The 18,722-nt window shown below is 40.5% G+C and overlaps 1 protein-coding gene across 2 annotated transcripts in view; it reads left to right on the top strand.

Moving 5' to 3' along the window:
- The window catches only part of CEP152 (centrosomal protein 152), a 55,816-nt gene extending 43,365 nt beyond the window's left edge, over nucleotides 1-12,451 (top strand). For both annotated transcript variants that reach the window (XM_035131890.2, XM_035131887.2), the window contains exons 22-28: nucleotides 3,371-3,539; nucleotides 5,439-5,609; nucleotides 6,346-6,436; nucleotides 6,524-6,624; nucleotides 6,891-7,047; nucleotides 8,232-8,335; nucleotides 8,893-12,451. In XM_035131890.2, coding sequence (XP_034987781.2) covers nucleotides 3,371-3,539; nucleotides 5,439-5,609; nucleotides 6,346-6,436; nucleotides 6,524-6,624; nucleotides 6,891-7,047; nucleotides 8,232-8,335; nucleotides 8,893-9,839 — 1,740 coding nt within the window. In that variant the 3' untranslated portion in view covers nucleotides 9,840-12,451. The remainder of the gene's footprint in view (nucleotides 1-3,370; nucleotides 3,540-5,438; nucleotides 5,610-6,345; nucleotides 6,437-6,523; nucleotides 6,625-6,890; nucleotides 7,048-8,231; nucleotides 8,336-8,892) is intronic.
- Nucleotides 12,452-18,722: the final 6,271 nt, after the last annotated feature.

The raw sequence follows: 18,722 nt of genomic DNA, 5'->3' as shown, positions 1-18,722 counted from the left end.
GGGGCTTGAAGTGCATCGTTTCACTCAGACACATTTGTATCCTAACCCCACCCCCCTGTGGAACCCTGCAGTGGGGCACAAAATGCTCAGTTGTGGATGGCAAGTTTGGTTCTCAGAGCAAATGAATGGTTGTGATTAGCTCCATTAAAGACAAAGTAAAGGATTCCTTCAGTACCACCATTTGGTGTGGAGACTAAGCCTGTTTCCCACCTTGGCAACCCCAGCTTTTGGAAATGCACATGGGCCTCATTGAGGCTTGGCCACCTCTGAGAGCTGCGTGCTAGTGTGGACACATGTCACTCGCACTGTATGTCATTGGTGTGCATGTATACACACTTGCCACACGTACAGCAGAGCAATTCTCCTGCACACATCTAGATGCCAGGTACACCACACACACACACACACACACACACACACACACACACACACACACACGCAGACGCAGATGCAGACATACTGTGTTTCTCCAAAAATAAGCCATACCCCAAAAATATGCCATAGTGATAGGAAGTTTAACCTTGTAGGTTAAACTGTACCATACTTAATACTAAAAAAAATGAGACATCCCCTGAAAATAAGCCACCGTGTTTTTTTTTTTTTTGAGGAAAAATAAATATAAGACGGTGTCTTATTTTTGGAGAAACACGGTACAGTTGGCTGCTTTCACTTTCCTGTCCTTAATTGCTGAGCTCATTGATGAACTAATTCAGGTGTTCCCAAATCTTTATGGACACCACAAAACAACCATTTCACTAGGGGGGGGGGGGCAACACACACTTCAGACAAATAAAGCACAGGCAAGGAAGGCAAGAAAAAATGGTAATTTCTCCCTAGCCACCACCAGATTTGCAAAAATGGGAAGGACATGGACCCTTGAGAGGGCAACATGGGGTTTGTGGTGTCTTGGGGTACTGTGGTGCCCATGGGCACTATGTAGGGGACCCTCACATTAATTACTCACCCCATTTGAATAACAATTTTATTCAGTTGTTACCAATTTGTTGATCTTTATTGAGGAAGCACTTTCGAATAATTTTTCCATTGCACGCATTAGATTTAATTGCTTTTTGTATTTTTAATTATGCATGCTTCTTGTGGTAAGCCCTTATAACTACTCCAAGCATAAATTGCTGTCTTATTCCTTAGTGAATTGGGTAAGTGAATTTAATGAGCATCCCCACCCCCCTTCCTCCTCTTAAAAAGGTAAAGGTACCCCTGACCGTTAGGTCCAGTCGCGGACGACTCTGGGGTTGCGCGCTCATCTCGCTTTACTGACCGAGGAAGCCGGCATTTGTCTGCAGACAGCTTCCGGATCATGTGGCCAGCACGACTAAGCTGCTTCTGGTGAACCAGAGCAGCGCATGGAAACGCCGTTTATCTTCCCGCCAGAGCAGTACCTATTTATCTATTTGCACTTGATGTGCTTTCAAACTGCTAGGTTGGCAAGAGCTGGAACCGAACAATGGGAGCTCACCCTGTCGCGGGGATTCGAACCACCAACCTTCTGATCGGCAAACCCTAGGCTCTGTGGTTTAGACCACAGCGCCACCCACGTCCCTTCTTCCTCCTCTTACTCATTGTTAAATTCATTAAACCAACCCCTCATTTAATGAAAAGGGCAACTGCACCATAAATTCCTTATAAAATTCTACCATTATTCATTATTGAATTCGTGTTTACGTTAAATAGGTGATGGTGGTTGTTGTTTTTAAGTTGCCACTCTGGCCTGCCTTCCATCATTTGCTCTCTTGGCTGCCCCCTGAATAGATGGTATTTATCCATCAGCAAAATTATAGCCAAGTTCTTCAGTCTTCCTATAACTGGCTCCCAGCTGCTCTCAGAAGAGATTGTATCTCTTTCACAGCAAAGCTATGTGAAGTCTGTAACAAAGTTTTCAGAGTACTGCAGAAGTGTTCTCAATAAGGAAGCTGAAGGAGCTACTTTGGGGTGGAGTGTCTCTGGAGCTTTTGGACATTGTAGCCACACTGAAACTGACCTTAAAGTTACGTGCTTGCTGGCCCACATTGAGTGGCCTACCTAATAAGGTCTTATACCTTGTTTTGAAAAGCACCATGATAAAGAAAGATATAACAAAAAAAAGGGATTATTATTGTTCTCTTTCCATCTAAATAAAATATAAAGTGAGTACTATATCTACCATTGCACTCACAACAAGAACTTTAAATAGATTTTATACAGAGATACACTTTTCATCCTATTTCCCATCATGCCCCAGAGAAACAAAGATTAACACAGTTTAAGAGTGGTTGAATAATGAATAATATAAACACTGGTGGAAAGACAGGAGTTAAAGGCTTGATTGAGCCGTTCTGTAGAGTTATAGTGATTTGCCTGATGTCACTGAATTCTGCACACTGTCATTGCATTCCAAACCTCTTTTGTTGTTGCTAGGATGATTCCACCAATGCTGTTACATTTGAATGTAATCTCAAGTTAAACCTGTGCTGCTCTTTTTTCTTTGGGGAAGAAATGCAGTGGTGGCAGTTAATGCTTTTTTCTGTTGTGGGGGTGTGGATTAAACTTTACTATAGTCCCTCACTGTAAAACCTCATTCCATCTGTTCCCTGATCAATTATGATCAGATAGTATTTGGCAAAACCAAGAAGAACAGAATATCAGCTTTATAAGAAAAGTGGGGGGGGGGAGAATGGAGCGGCAGGAATTTTTACAGAGATGAGGAATGTGGGGGCCTTTTTCAGTGCATCATCACAGAGAGGACTCAAGAGTGGATTCACATTCCCCTCTGCATTATTCCGACTCCTGTGACAGCCATGACTTTGTATTTAGCTGTTAGCCTTTCTCCTCTCTGCAAGGTGAGGGATTCTTCAAAATGCTGTGTAAATTAAGAAATATCAGTATGTCAGTATGAAGAGCCTGTAGTGATACAAAGTTTGGACTGTTTTATTTCATTAGTTGTCATGAAGCCTTGCAGACAAGTTTTATCTCCTTGCATATACATAAATATACATCTGTCTATATATAAAGACAGATATAAAAACTCCACAAAGGGTTTCTTTTCTTGCTAGAAATGCTTTTAAAGCTGAAGAGGAGCATTAAAGCTGAGTCTAATGATATTGCCCAATCTTTGAATGAATATAAATATACCATTTAATATGCTTCTTTTAAACAGTGTGGTGCAATAGATACTTCATGGTCTAGCCCTTGGAAAGCTAGGTCCACATTCCTGCATAGCCATGGAGCATGTTAGGTGGTCTTGACAACTCACTTTACCCTAGTCTTTAACAGGCTTGTGAAGATAGAGAATTGTAAAATACTTTGTACATCTAAATAGAAATTGATGTTAGTGGCTCTCATTTGGAACTTGAATTCATGATATCCTTTGCAGAAACATGAGGTTCTGGACTATAATTTCAAAGAACCAGGGGTTTCCTGCTTGCACAGCAGTGAAGGAGAGACAGGAGACAAAGCAAGACCTTCCATGTACAGCGTTGGACAGCAAGTAGAACTACAAAGGATCTTAAGGAAGCATACACCTTTTCAGGAATCTGAAATTGGTATTGGTATTATTTACTTCTGCCTTGCTTTAATATTGATTTTGGTTTGTTTCTTTGTAAAATAATTTTTTTATAGTAGCAACTGGATTTAACTGGATATAAACAGCATCGTACAAATACCGTAATACTGACAGCCAGCTGCTGTTGCCCTTCCCTCTATTTCCTTCTCTGATGGCATCAGGCAAATCCTAAGCATTACCTCTGTTTTCCAGAGACAGGAGTATTCCATGCACAGACCAGGCTTTCAAACCAAAGATGTATTCCATGTTTCATAGGAACCATGATTCTTCTCCCTCAAACCCCCTCACCCTCTAAGAGGACTTGGCAGAAGTTGGTAGGCTCTCAAAATCTACAAGTGGACAAAGTCATTTGGATAGCCTGACTAATTGTCTCTCTTTTCATCCCAGATTTCAGGGGGAAAGGGCTTCTAGCACTTCCAAAGCCAAATGGCTTAAAGCCTGCATTTCTGTGGCCTATGACACCTGGCTCTTACTTAAACCGCATAGCATGAGAACACACTCCTGTAGGGCAACAGCTACATGTTTTGCTTTCTTCAAAGCTGTCATATGGAAATTGCCTACCATGTTCATCATACTAGACATTGTTGCATAAGTGGAGGCCGCTTTTTAGAATAAATTCCTGATCTCCTATTTTATTTTTTTCTGAAAGGGAGTTCTTAATTCTTCTTATTTACAAAATAGGAATCAAGGATCAGCAAAATGAGAGCCCAAATCCGCAAATGTGTTCCCCCCCAACATAGCATTTAGTAACATTTCATCCTTTTTTTTAAAAAAAAAAGCAAACCCCTGCTATTTAATGCTTAATTATTTTCAAAAACCTTAACGCTTCATATTCCTATCGTGTATGATAATTTCCCCCGACATTTCCAACGTTTGTGTGGATGAATGTTTTGAAATTTATTTTATTTATCACCATTTTAGTTATATACCATCTGTGGGTTTGCAATAATTCTGCTGAACAGCCTTACTTAAAAAGAACTAGCAGCCTCCTATGTGGTATTGCTTGAGGATTCTAAGGGAGTAGAAATCAGTGCAGCTTTGAAATCAGTGGTTAAAATCACTACTATTTTGAAAGGTTTATTCAGCTATCTTGATTCAAAATGGCACCTAATTGTATCCAAACATAAATTGAAAAACTACTCCTTAATCTCAGGAACCATCATGCAAAATTTGATTTGACAAGAGGTGTCCAAATGTGGAAACATAGGTCTCAAGATACATGCTTGTTCTGTAGAAGTGCATTGAGTAGCTACATCAAAATACTTCCAATATTACTTCCTTTATCTTTTTACCAAATTCTCGTTTTACCGCCCTATCCCTTTTCTTTTCCTCCTTTCTTTCAGAAGTTTTCATCTCCTTGGCTAAGGTACCTTTTATATCCTCTCCATGGAACAGAAGTAGGGAGGAATCTTTAACTGACCAGGCTTAACTGAAATATTAGTGAAGTGTTCTCTTTCTATTAGATACTTCACCTTGGAACAGAAAGAACCTTCACAGTAATTGTAAAAAAATCATTTTCCCTTCAACAAGGTCAGGAATGGGGAACCTATGGTCCTCCAGATGTTGTTGGATTCCAGTTCTGATTAGCCCCAGCCAATATGGCCAGTGGCCAGGGATGATGGAAGTTACACATCTGGAGAGCCATACATTCCACATAGCAAGACTCCAAGTAGCTGGGAAGCATAGAATAAATGTGACTCTGGTTGGTCTATTAGCTGATTTCCTACAATTAAGTAAGATATATAGGTGCTAGAAACCTGTTGTAACCACACAGAGGTTCCAGAAAAAGTTAAGAAAACAGTAGTTTCTGGCCTCAAATACAATGACTACCAATCCATGTTTTCTAGTTTTCTTAACTTTTTGTGTTGATTAATTGCAGATTTGAAATGTAGGAAAAGAGATCCTTTGTCCCGAGAAGACATTTGTTGTGAGCACTGTTGCCAGCAGCTGGAAAGAAAGGAAAAAGAATGTCAGGATTTGAAAAAGAAACTTGATAAAGCTTGCAAACACCTCCAGCTTGCAGTCAGAGCAAAGTCAGAGCAGTTCCAAGGTTTGTGCTCTAATTTGTCAAGGTAGAATGATTATTGGACTCTTCTTCTTCTTCTTCTTTGGCGATCACTCGTAGCCGAGTAAGATTGTCTTCCATAAACACGATTTTAACAATGGGTCTGTAAGTGACTGTGGAGGCCAATTCTGGATCCACACATCCTTCCACAATGGGGACATTGGTTTCCATTGGTTATTGGACTATACCGTGATGGCCAAACTTGGCCCTCCAGCTGTTTTTGGACTACAACTCCCATCATCCCTAGCTAACAGGACCAGTGCTCAGGAATGATGGGAGGCCCAAGTTTGGCCATCACTGAACTATACCATCTCCAGTCAACACTGGGTATAATAGGAGTTGCAATCCACTGGAGTAATTTTCATAGAAGTGTACATTCTCAGGTGGATGAGGTCCTTTCTTGGGTGCCACAATCAAATAAGATATAAGACTATGAAAGAGAAGACACAAGTTGATAATGTTAGTGTCTTTTTACAGCTAAACATTCAAATCTTCTTCCCTCGCGTTCCCACTGCATGTTCCTTCTATAGTATACTAATGGTTCTGTTTGACATAAATTTGAAATGCCTGGGCTGCATGTTTCTATAGGGTTTCAGTAAGTTTTTACTCAGTTCTATATAGAATTCTGACATTGGTGCCAAGTTAAGATAATAGAAAAATTCCACACTGATTACTATTTAGATACCCAGTTAAATTAACAATTTTTGTTCTTTACTTTTAGAAAATGAAAAAATTGTAGAGGCATTAATGGAAGAAAACTCCACAATGAAGGACAAACTTGATGATTTGAAATTGGCCAATGGTCCTCCAAGGTAGTTAAGAAAAAAAAAGAGTGAACTATTTATGGGTGCTTGAAACTTCATACTCAGTTTGTGTACTGTGTTTTTGTGTGCTTTTAGATCATCCTCAGAGGGGAGTGTCTCGGCCCCTTGTTCCTGTGATGGAAAAGCCTTGGAAGAAATGCGTTTTCAGTATATTAAAGCAGTGAGCAAAATTAAGAGTAAGTGCTAAAGAAGTTCCTAGTAGTAACTAGTTTCCCCCATCTGCATGCTTTACAACACAGTGACTGAGGCAAATTACCAGTAAGATTGAATGGCTGCAGTGTGGGTCCTATGATCCCCTGTCTTTTATGCGCAATATGTCCTGTTACTGTGTTTCATAAACATTGATCTTTTGTTTGTGTTATTGAATATTCACTTCTGAAACTCCAGTTGCGTATCTCTGGAGCAAATGTTCTTTATTTAATTTATACCCTGCTGTTTATAGGTGACATGCTTCGTTACATACATGAAAGTAAAGAGAGAGCCGCAGAAATTATTAAAGCAGAAGTTTTAAGAGAACGTCAAGAGACAGCCCGAAAAATGCGCAAATATTACCTCATTTGTCTTCAGCAGCTTTTGATTGATGATGGAAAGCATGATGGGTGAGGTATTTGTAATTGTATTAGTTGAGAAGACAACATTTTTTCATAGACTTGTGCTTGATATCCAACACTGAGTGAGTCAGCTTGTGCTCATTTAGCAGGACTCTCTTCCTTTCCTCTTGCCTGCACCCGCTTGGCCTCTGCTTTGGAGATACGTGGTTTGTGCAGGGAAGACAATTGAAAGGAAAGTCTTGCTATGCCAGTGGAAGACCATTCTGCTTGCAGATGGACCCCATTGGATGCCAGCCTATATTAGCATGAGCTGCAGAGGAAGCGAGTTAGAGATCTGCACAGCCTAACTTTATGGAAAGTACCGTATTTTTCTGTGTATAGCACGCTCCCATGTATAATATGACCCCTATTTTTTGGGACCGCAACAAAAATTGGGGTGGGGTGGGGGAATTGCCCAAAGTTTTTGAGCTTCTTTTGGAGGGAGATTGCCTGGGGTTGTTGAGCTGTTTTGGGGGTGGTGGTGATTGCCCAGAGTTGTTCAGCTTTTGGGAGGGGGCGCCACCGCCAATCGCTCTACAAGCCTTGCCGCAGCAACCAATCAGATGCCCAATCGCCGTGGCCAGTCCCCTGCTGCCTGCTGACACCAATCGCCCATCCCCTCTGCTATCCGTGTGTAAGACGACCCGCAATTTTTGCCTATTAGTACTAAGGAAAAAATATCGTTTTATATGTGGAAAAATACAGTATTTTTAATCTTGCTTATCAATACGGTAATGGTATCATCAATGGCAGAAAATGCTGCCAAGCAGAAATAGGTTGCTCAAAGCACCTGTGGAATTTACCAAAGTCGCTATCTTGCTTGCTCTGCACGAGAAATCCTTTACTTTCTGCTTTTAATTATATAATTATTATATAATTATTTTATACAATAGTGAAGAATTATGCAGCTATCCCTTGGAGAAACCTTTCTGTGATATATATATATATATTTCTGTGATATATATATTGTCCACAGACAGCTTTCTGGGTCATGTGGCCAGCATGACTAATTTATATTATTTACATATATATATGTGTGTGTGCGCACATGCTCAAAGCCTCGCTCTCTTCCTTTTTGTCCTAACTTCAGATAACTGGAATGGCGCTTGTAATTTGCTACTCTAAAACAGTTGTCAATCAGATTAGTCCAGGAAAGGGTGGCCTTTTAAGACCTCTCACTGGTTTTCCCGCAGGCCTGAGAAGAAAATAATATGTGCTGCAGGCAAACTTGCTACAATGGCTAAAATATTAGAAACACCTGTTCGTAATGCATCCCAGAGCAAAGTTACCCACTCAGGTACAGTAACGTGAAGAATGCCTTTCTCCTGGTTTTCTATACTTGTCGTTTGCTTTTGTAGTGAGGGAAGATCAAGTTTGCTTGTGTGGCTTAAAGTACCGTCAGTTGGGCCTTCCATAGACTGTATGTGAAGCACTTTAAACTCATGGAAGGAATTCTTTTTAAAATATATGTGTGTTTATTGATTTTTGAGGATACAGTTGTAAAAATTTAATAAGATATAGAACATCTTCAATTTTATGAAATATGGACCGATGGGTCAGAGTTTACATCAAAATGAAATCAGATCAGAAGCCATTATTGGCAGCAACAACAAAATCAGTTGATCGGGGAACGGGATAGTCTGAGATGTGTCTAGGCCAAGCAAAAAGAGTCTGTTGGGGGAGGCAAATACCTGCCCCACCCCATAGTGATGCACAAGTCGTTGGAGGTTTCTATAATACACTGTTGTTGGTTATAAAAGTTAGAAATGAAACTTGGATAGGCTAAATATTTTTCCTCCAAAAAATTACATGCTTGATTTTAATTTCTTGTTCTTTCCATTCCACCTTCTGTAGCCCAGTCACAAAATTCCAAGCTGCTCTCTGAGGTTGAGAAGCCTCAAAGAAATTACCCGCAACAACCCTCGCCAACCCTAGTAGAAAACCAAATTCATGTCAAAAAAACCAGTAACCCAGCTACCCAGAAACGTATACCTTGTAGCTTACGACAGCAGCTCGATGCTGAAACCCACTCTGTTGCAAATTCCCATACCAAAGTTGGTGGGAGAGCTTTTAAACAGCTGGATGATACATCACTTGGTGCTGTATCGGTAGTAGCATTCAGTGAAGGCGAAAACGCAGACAAAGGTCAGTGCCATGCAGTCAGTGATGCTACGTTCCAGAATTGTTCCTCACGGGTTTCTCAAGCAAAGCTCCAAAACATTCATCCAACTAGCGGAACAGGAGATAGCTCTAACTCCAGCGCAGCTTGTGTAAGATTTAAGAACCTAAATGAAAGACCAGTTGTAACTGGATGCACTCAGTCTTCCAGGCATCAGATGTCAACTTCTCAGAAAACTAAAGTCTTTGACATTCAGGAAACTCCAGAACGGGATGAAGGATGCTCTTCTGATTGGAGCTTAGTCAGTGAGACTTTACACATGGATAACGGTGATGTGTCTCTGTATCCTCTTCGGAAAGCACATTCCAGTGCACCAGGAGAATCCCACCCCAAGGAAGATAGTTCTGGTTTTTGTCTACAACCTGGTGGCCACAAAGACAAGACAGGTGTTGCAAAGAGCCAAAACATGGGCTGCAATGAAGGCCATCTGGCTATGAATCCTAGCTGTGTACCATCTTTGAATGTGAGCAAATTAAGCCCTGCCGATCCCTATCTGAGTGGTGCAGTCTGTTCAACAGCTGGGAAAAACTATAGCCTTCTGAATTCAAGGAAACGGGCACAAGATGTTTTGGCTTTTCAACAAGATAGTGGCTTTGACAGCCCACAAATCAACTTTGATTAAGCATCATGGACTCTCTGGACAGTCTCACAAAAGAGATACTTAAAAATATTTAAATGAAAGCTGTGGAGGAAGCCTGTTGTGACAGTCTTGTGAGTGTTTTTACCAATTCTTAACTTTCCCTTTTCGACTGTTACATGAACAGACCTATCATAAATATTTATGCAGGTTTGGGATATGTCTTAGCTATCTGTCTTAGACTGTGTATAGATTGTGTGTGTGTGTGTGTGTGTGTGTTGCGTTTTGCATATGAAATTATCTATTTTTATACCTCAAGATTAGTGTGCAGTACAGTGCAAACTTTTTATAATTTATATGGCAATAAAACTGACACTTTGTGATCCGCATGCACAATTGTCATAGAACTTTCTTCAAAGTTGGGGGTACCTTTCATTCATTTAGCACATTCATCACCCTTTTCTCCAGAGAGCTGGCAGACCTAGAGTTCCAGGGCAGTCTTCCAGCTGGCCAGTAGCCAGACCCAAACCCACTTAGCTTCAGCAAAGTTAACTATGTTATGCACCTTCAGACCAAGCCTTGTATGTATGAAATGCCAGGACATGAAATCTTAAACATTTCCTTTCAAATATGGAATGTAAAAAAACACCTGACCTTAGCAAACTCCAATACCTAGAGGCACATGAGTGCTATTGGGTTTCTCCTTCAAGAAACAGCACTGCTATGATGTACATGGAGGAAACTTCCTCAGGGAGCAGGTCCTGGCCATCAATTAAGCATTGAGGAGATGCCCAAAGTTCTTGTGATGAGATTTCATTTACGTTATACCTAAGGTCCAGTTTATGTGTCCATGTTTTTGTCACAAAATGCCCAGCAGTCAGCACCAAGCTGCTTTAGCATATAAACAACAGTATGCTGTTTATGAGTATGAGAAGGCAATGTGTTTAGTTAGCTGGTTTGCACAGAACATTAAACCATGGTTTTGTTTTGTTTTTAAAAAACTGGTTTAATGTGACTATGACTGTGGTGGTGCACAATATGCAGCGCTTGCTTTGCTCCTCCCCTGCTCCTACGTATGCCATACCAGTGGGAAGCTAGCCAAAAGCAAGTGGTATGCTAAGGAAAAAACCTGGGTTTATTGCTTGAAGAGAAATGAACCACAAGCCGAAATTCAAGCATCACAATAAAATGCAGGGGAAGAGCACAGCATTAACTACATGCACCAACACTCTGCTAATTTGTGCTAAACCATAGTTCATTTTAAATCTGTTATATTACCAGGTGCTAAGTGCCTCTAGCATCGTATCAAAAACCTTTTGAATGGGACTTTTTCTTCCAGGTCAATTCACAGAACAGTAATTTTTGTGTTTCATCTCACAAAACGCCACTTTTCCAGGTACTGGCTTTCTAAACTTCCAGCATGAAATAGGTGGCATAGAAATCTATTTTTTATGCACCTTTAAGCAAATTTGATCACTCTTGAGTTGATATTTTCACCCAGTGTTGCAATGAGGACTGCCATTGAAGTTTGTGGTGTCAAATGTGTAGTTAAGGATCCAGAAATATACCTCGATATAATTCTGGCTTATGGCATACCTGAGCTTTGTTCCTGCCATGCGGAGGAGGAAGGGCCAATGAATTAGTCTGTGTCAATTGTTGACATTCCTGTGTAACTATTATAATGGAAAAGAATCTGCAATAACCCGTATCAAATTCCTAAGGAGCAGAATGGTTTCTTGAACAGAAGTTGGCACACAACCAGTCTTAAGGGAGCAACTACCATACTTTTCCGTCTATAAGATGACCCCATATATAGGATGATGCCTATTTTGGGGGACTCAAATTTAAGAAAATGGGGATGACACAAAATTGTTGAGCTTTTTTTTGGGGGGGGGTTGCCCACAGTTGCTATGCACAATAGCCGCTGACAGCCTTGGCAGCCACCAATCACAGATCCACCCTATGCACTAGCCATGTCTAAGACGACACCAAATTTTAAGCATGATTTTCACAAAAAAATATATATATACATGGAAAAGTACGGTACATTAAAAATTGAATTGAATGAAACTTTATTTGCATCAGCCGTCGGCCATAGCAACAAAAAGCATTGCTTTATACACAGAACAAAATAAAAAGTTGGTTATATAAAACACAGTTTAGGGTCCTGAATCAGCAGTCAAATAGTGGACCTTATTCTGATTGCCCCAGCTAAAAACCTTGCAACCTTTGTAGTCATCTGCTCCTCTTTATCTGCCAGGAGAAACGACACTGTTGCAGTGGTTGGGTGACCCGGAATGGTCAATAAAAGAGGCAGAATAATCTTGTTCCTCAGGTCTTTGTAAAGAGTGCACGTGAGAAGCTGATTCGGTGCTGCCATCTCCACAGGGACATAGGCGTTTTTCGTATGGAATTTGTTGGAATTGTCCCTCAAGTACAGCCAAGGGCAGTACATTCAGTCTTGCGAGGGTAAAGGCACATTAAAAAGATCTAAACCAGTTTCCAGGTTCCATGGTACAGATGTACCTGTAGAAATTAGTGGCATCTGGTTATTACAGGTATATGTTTGACTTCCCCAGTAAGAGGAAAGACGTTCACAGCAATGCTGTAATTATCTTATCAATGTTTCTCTTTTTTTAAAAAACAAAAACACAACCAACTGCAGTTCTCACTCAATTGTTTGGTGCTACTAAAGTCACTAACAGGTGTAAATACACTTTGTTCAGTTAAACTAAAATGTGTGAGGGTTTTTTTTAATAAAAAATAATACTAATCCATGGTTTAATAGCACTCTGCTTCCACCTAGTGGTTTCTTGTGTGCATTCTTTGAAACTTAATTCCTGAAAACATTTGAACAGTGCAAGTATGTGATGGCACGTAACCAATTTAAAAATCTGAATGCTGCAGGAAAAGGAAATAATCTGGGGCACCATCCATCCATCACATCGCATGCATCTGCAGTTCCATCTGATTTTTCCACAGCCCCTTTCCTGTTGTGAGAGAAAATGTGTGTATTTAGGGACTCTGTATATAGGAAGCATTTGCCTACAAAATAACACACACACCCCAAAAAAAATGCCCCTTTGCATCAGATACATTACAGAGCATGGCATTCCTGCAAGCAATTTGCCACTCCTTTTTATGGACCATAGCACGCCAGGCACTCCTGTCTTCCACTGCCTCCCGCAGTTTGGTCAAACTCATGTTCGTAGCTTCGAGAACACTGTCCAACCATTTTGTCCTCTGTCATCCCCTTCTCCTAGTGCCCTCAATCTTTCCCAACATCAGGGTCTTTTCCAGGGAGTCTTCTCTTCTCATGAGGTGGCCAAAGTATTGGAGCCTCAGCTTCAGGATCTGACCTTCCAGTGAGCACTCAGGGCTGATTTTCTTCAGAATGGATAGGTTTGATCTTCTTGCAGTCCATGGGACTCTCAAGAGTCTCCTCCAGCACCATAATTCAAAAGCATCAATTCTTCGGCGATCAGCCTTCTTTATGGTCCAGCTCTCACTTCCATACATCACTACTGGGAAAACCATAACTTTAGCTATACGGACCTTTGTCGGCAAGGTGATGTCTCTGCTTTTTAAGATGCAGTCTAGGTTTGTCATTGCTTTTCTCCCAAGAAGCAGGTGTCTTTTAATTTCGTGACTGCTGTCACCATTTGCAGTGATCAAGGAGCCCAAGAAACTAAAATCTCTCACTGCATCCATTTCTTCCCCTTCTATTTGCCAGGAGGTGATGGGACCAGTGGCCATGATCTTGGTTTTTTTGATGTTGAGCTTCAGGCCATATTTTGCGCTCTCCTCTTTCACCCTCATTAAAAGGTTCTTTAATTCCTCCTCACTTTCTGCCATAAGGTTGTGTCATCTGCATATCTGAGGTTGTTGATATATATCTTTTTTATATCTGTTTTTAAAGAAGTTTTTCTCAGAGTGGATTTGTTGAAACTAATGAGCACGACTTAAGTTTGGTCCATTATTTTCAGAGGAGCTCCTCCAGAACTTAGTTGAATACCAGCTGCAGTTCCTCCCTCAACCTCTGTTAGTTTTTAAAATAAAATGTGTTTCTAGTCCCTCACGTGTTATGTACAGTGGTACCTCGACTTGCGAACGACTTGACAACCGAATTTTTTGACTTACGAATGGGGCAAATGGCCACACGCTTATGAATTTCTCGACATCCGAACGGAAACCATGGTGGTTTTAGATAGGGTTTTTTCGACTTACGAATTTTTAGATAGGGTTGCTTCGACTTACGAATTTTTCTGTTTCCAATGCATTCCTGTGGGAAATCACGTTTCCAATGGCGCTTTTTGATTTACGAATTTTTCGACCTACGAAGGTGCCTTTGGAACGGATTAAACTAGTAAGTCAAGGCACCACTGTAATAGGGAGATTAAATGTATGCATTGATAAGAGTTTTAAGGTGGCTGTCTTCTAGCTAGATCTGCTGTTCTTAGCTTTAATTCTTCTGGTTGTGGTTGAGTGTTTTTCCCCCCTGTTGAGAAGATGTAGCCTCTGGACGTTTGCCACCTTTTCTGTTATTGCATGGTTCTTTTCATGAACCACATAGAACTTGAGTGGGAGTAGAGCAGGTGCTCTGGTTTGCTGCAACCTCATGAGGAATACAAAGTAAATCTGCTCTTCCAAGCTACAGAAGACTTGACGCTTATTCAGAAGCGTGTGTGTAGGACTGCAGCCTTAATCAGAGTGTTTAGCAGTCTCAGTGAGTAAGAGGGGCCCTTTCTCAGCCCCACATTCAGAGATGGGTAACCTGTAGCCCTCCAGATGTTTCTGGACTCCCAACTCCCAGAATCTTTTACCTTTGACCATGCTGGTAGGGGCTGATGGGAACTAGAGTCCAGTTAGTCAAGAATCAAGGAAGTTGAAGTCCAGGAATCTGGAGGGCTGCAGGTTCCTCATCTCTGCCCTCATTGGTCATATTCAAGGCCCTTTCTCTTCCTTCCCCCACGCAATACTCTAGCATAAAAATCCAGCATGGAGGTGGTAGGGGAGAGAACTTAATTAGGTTTACCTCTGAGTACATGTAGACCAATATTGTGGCAGGGTATGTTTTCCATTGCATATTTCAAGTGCTGGTTGCTGTAATCCTCTTCCATGCCTGTCGTTTGTCGTATCTGACTCTTTGTGACAGGGTGGATAAAAATCAATGATTTTTTTTAAAAAAATAAAAAAAATCGGATTTTTTTTATTTAAATCGCTTTTTTTGATTTAAATTGGATTTTTTTAAATAAAATGCTTTTTGAGGAAAATATATTACCACCCAAAGGTTATTCCATCATGAAATAAAGATTAGTTTTTTAACTATGTAGAATAAGGTTGTATATGTTTAATTTTGGGGCTAAATAAATTCAGTTAATCCATTCACAATGTCATGCTCTTCCAGAGGTTTTTGTAAGATTATTGGGCAGTTTCTCTGCCTACAAGATATTATCGCAGGTGCTTGGTTTACTTTTGCAGTTCTCAAAACTGAATTTGACTCAACAGAGATCACATGCCTCTTCTTCACAGCAAAAATGTTATAACATGAACAGAGTTGAGAAAAAGACCTTAATCCTATTGTTCTACAAACCTATGAATACAGAAACAACCCCTTCAGTGCTAAGTTTCAAGAAGTTCAGTGAATAGAATAGAAACAATATTTTTCTGATTGTTTGGAGTGGACAGTATTTAAGTTTTTCATGTGTAGGCTGGGCTGACAGTCTAAGTTTCTTAATATATATATATATATATATATATATATATATATATATATATATATATATATATAGTTTTTGTTTAGCCAAATTAGTTAACAAACATGGATGTTTGTTTAAACAAATAACATATGCTGTAATGTTATTGTTTCAGTTGAATAAATCTATTTAAATTGTTATTATTAAGGTAAGGATTATTTTTCTCCTTCCTAAGTACAACAGTAAAGTTGTCCAAATATGAATGATTAACCTATTAAACTGGGGATAAAAAACTAATATGAAAAGTTGTTATTCTAAAAATCTTCATCTACTTGCATATTAAAGTTATACCAGCAAGAATTAGTCTTTATGTAGAAAACTATGATTTAAATCAAGCCTTACTGACTAGTGATTTAAATCAGTTTGATTTAAATCAAATCCACCCTGCTTTGTGACCCCATGGACCAGAGCACGGCAGGCACTTCTGTCTTCCACTGCCTCCCGCAGTTTGGTCAGACTCATGTTGGTAGCTTCGAGAACACTGTCCAACCATCTCTCCTCTGTCGTCCCCTTCTCCTTGTGACCTCCATCTTTCCCAACATCAGGGTCTTTTCCAGGGAGTCTTCTCTTCTCATGAGGTGGCCAAAGTATTGGAGCCTCAGCTTCAGGATCTGTCCTTCCAGTGAGCACTCGGGGCTGATTTCCTTCAGAATGGATAGGTTTGATCAAGAGTCTCCTCCAGTACCATAATTCAAAAGCATCAATTCTTCGGCGATCAGCTTTCTTTATGGTCCAGCTCTCACTTCCATACATCACTACTGGGAAAACCATAGATTTAACTACTGTATACGGGCCTTAAATTATTGTATATTGATGTGTAATAGGCAAAGCTCTTGCAGCTGAAGCACAGCATCCAAAGCTATGAATTGGTTTGGAAGCCGCATAAAATGGAACCTGACCCTTCATATTGGAGGTGATAACAATTGAAAGTGGTGTGCACCATGGAGAGTCTCTGCCCCAGAGCCTTTTTAAAATTGTTGTAACTACTAGAATGTCCACACCGGGTTGTAAATGAAGTTTTACATCAACTATTGCCACTGCAAAAAATGCCACCTTGGACACATGTGGAGGTTGGGGGGTGTCTATAGCCTATGAAGTGGTCTTACACGGGAATGTTTTTTGAAACGATGTGTGTTGACAAAAATTGTTCATCAGCTCTATTACACATGACCTATAGAACTGGAACAGTACAATTCACAAAAAAATGTTCACGTGCATGGAATGGATGAAGGACGTGAACGAGAGCTGTTCCCAGAGCGAGGTGGGTCCATTGTAATTCCTATCCACCGAGACCATGGATATTACTTAAGCTTCATCAGTGGGACACTCCCTTTGAACTGAATCATCTCATTAGCAGGGGACTGATTGGGGCAGAGGAGAGAGACAGCAACGCCTATTCCCACAACTGAAATGTTTTAAGGAATGTGAGCTTTGATTCTGCAGCTGCCGCTCCTCCAATCATCAAGGGGTTTTGCAAGAATGAAACCGAAGGAACTCCCGAGTTCATAGTTCCAACTTGGCTGACCCACATTTTATTGTACTTCCATTGGGGGGAAAGAAGAATTCCAGATTGCTCAGTGCACCAACCCAGCAACAAGCAATTTATCCCAAGGTATGGCACAAACTGAGCAGTTGTCCTGCTCTGAAAGATCTGGGCACTGATTTGTGTATGCCAGTGAAAATTTTAAGTGGTTGACTTAGAATAGAGACATTACTTTTATGTATGATCATGCGGTGTTAATTGAGGAAAAGAAATCTGAATTATCTACATTATTCAAAATGATCAGATTTTGAACTCCTCCAATCATCAATTGGTGGGGAAGCAAAATTGGTGGGGGTAATTGCTTGTCTTTGCAGAAAATGTCACTCACAGCAAAAGTAATGAGTCTTAAGGCACATAAAAAATTGCTAGTCTTTTTGAGTTGCCTCAAGTTTTCACTTTTGCTGACACATGACTGCTTCTATTAAAATTAGTAACGGCAAAGACGCAGTGGAAGCAGACTAAAAATATTTTACATAATAGAGGAAGTACATGCTCCTTGCCTAGAAGTCTCCAGTATAAATGGGCTTATTGGGATTAGCTTTGTGGGATAGCAGATAGATTTTTGGATTTAACGTGGGGTGACCTAGCTTCAAATTCCTGATCTTATTAAGCTTAGGGCCGTACCACACAGGATGAAGAAGATCCAGGGCTGGCTCTACTGAATTTTTGTTTTAAAAAACAAAAGTCAGAGTTTGACTGGAGCCAGTGCTGCTGTGCAAAGAAGTCTTATTTTCTTGCCCCCACCCCCATGGTGGTTACAAGCTCCAGAGTTCCCTGGGAAGAAGGGTTGATTGATAACCCACTCTGGAAACCGATGCTCTGAGAGGGAAATGGGGGTCTCCTAACAACTGCCAGCACCCTTAAGATACTAGAGTTCTCTGGATTGTTTGGGGGAAGCCACGGAGATTTAAAGTGGTATGATACAGCTTTATGTGTATAGTGCAGATGGAGCCTTTTCCTTCACAACAGGATTAGATAACAATAGCTTGCCTTAGTCATGACTCATAACCGTGGCTAAGATTAGTGTAGACTTGAGATTTTGAACTTATTTCCTTTTAGACTTTTATTGAAACATGCTTGGGATATGCATACACAGGCACCCCCACGGACACCCCACACGCTGCCATTAAGCTGTTTTTGGGACTACAACTCCCATCATCCCTAGCTAACAGGACCAGTGGTCAGGGATGATGGGAACTGTAGTCCCAAAACAGCTGGAGGGCCAAGTTTGGCCATGCCTGCATTAGGGAATAAATATCTGTATTAGCTTGAGGTTCACGTCTCTTTAGCTTGAGGTTCACGTCTCTTTTCATCTACCTTCTGCAGCAGGTCCCTTCTGTTTTAAACTTGAAACGCCTGCCAAAAACATTCTTGTGCTACCAAGCTTAGACACGCAGTTAAGGAAACACAGCTCCATATGAGTTGATGCTTTCTGATTTTAATTTCTAAGTGGTTTTATTGAATACAGATGTTGTAGACCACTTGAAGTTTTTATTATGCATGGCTTTCAAGTTTTCCCTTTTCTCGTGAGGAAGCCTATTCAGCATAAGGGAATTTCCCTTTAAAAAAAAGGGAGAACTTGACAGCTATGTATTATGATATAGTGGTATTATAATATTTTTTATAAAT

This window comes from Zootoca vivipara, chromosome 14 (assembly GCF_963506605.1).
Source record: "Zootoca vivipara chromosome 14, rZooViv1.1, whole genome shotgun sequence".
NCBI classification, from domain to species: Eukaryota; Metazoa; Chordata; class Lepidosauria; order Squamata; family Lacertidae; genus Zootoca; species Zootoca vivipara.
The sequence above is the reverse complement of the archived record's forward strand: the minus strand, read 5'-3'. Positions and strand labels throughout refer to the sequence as shown.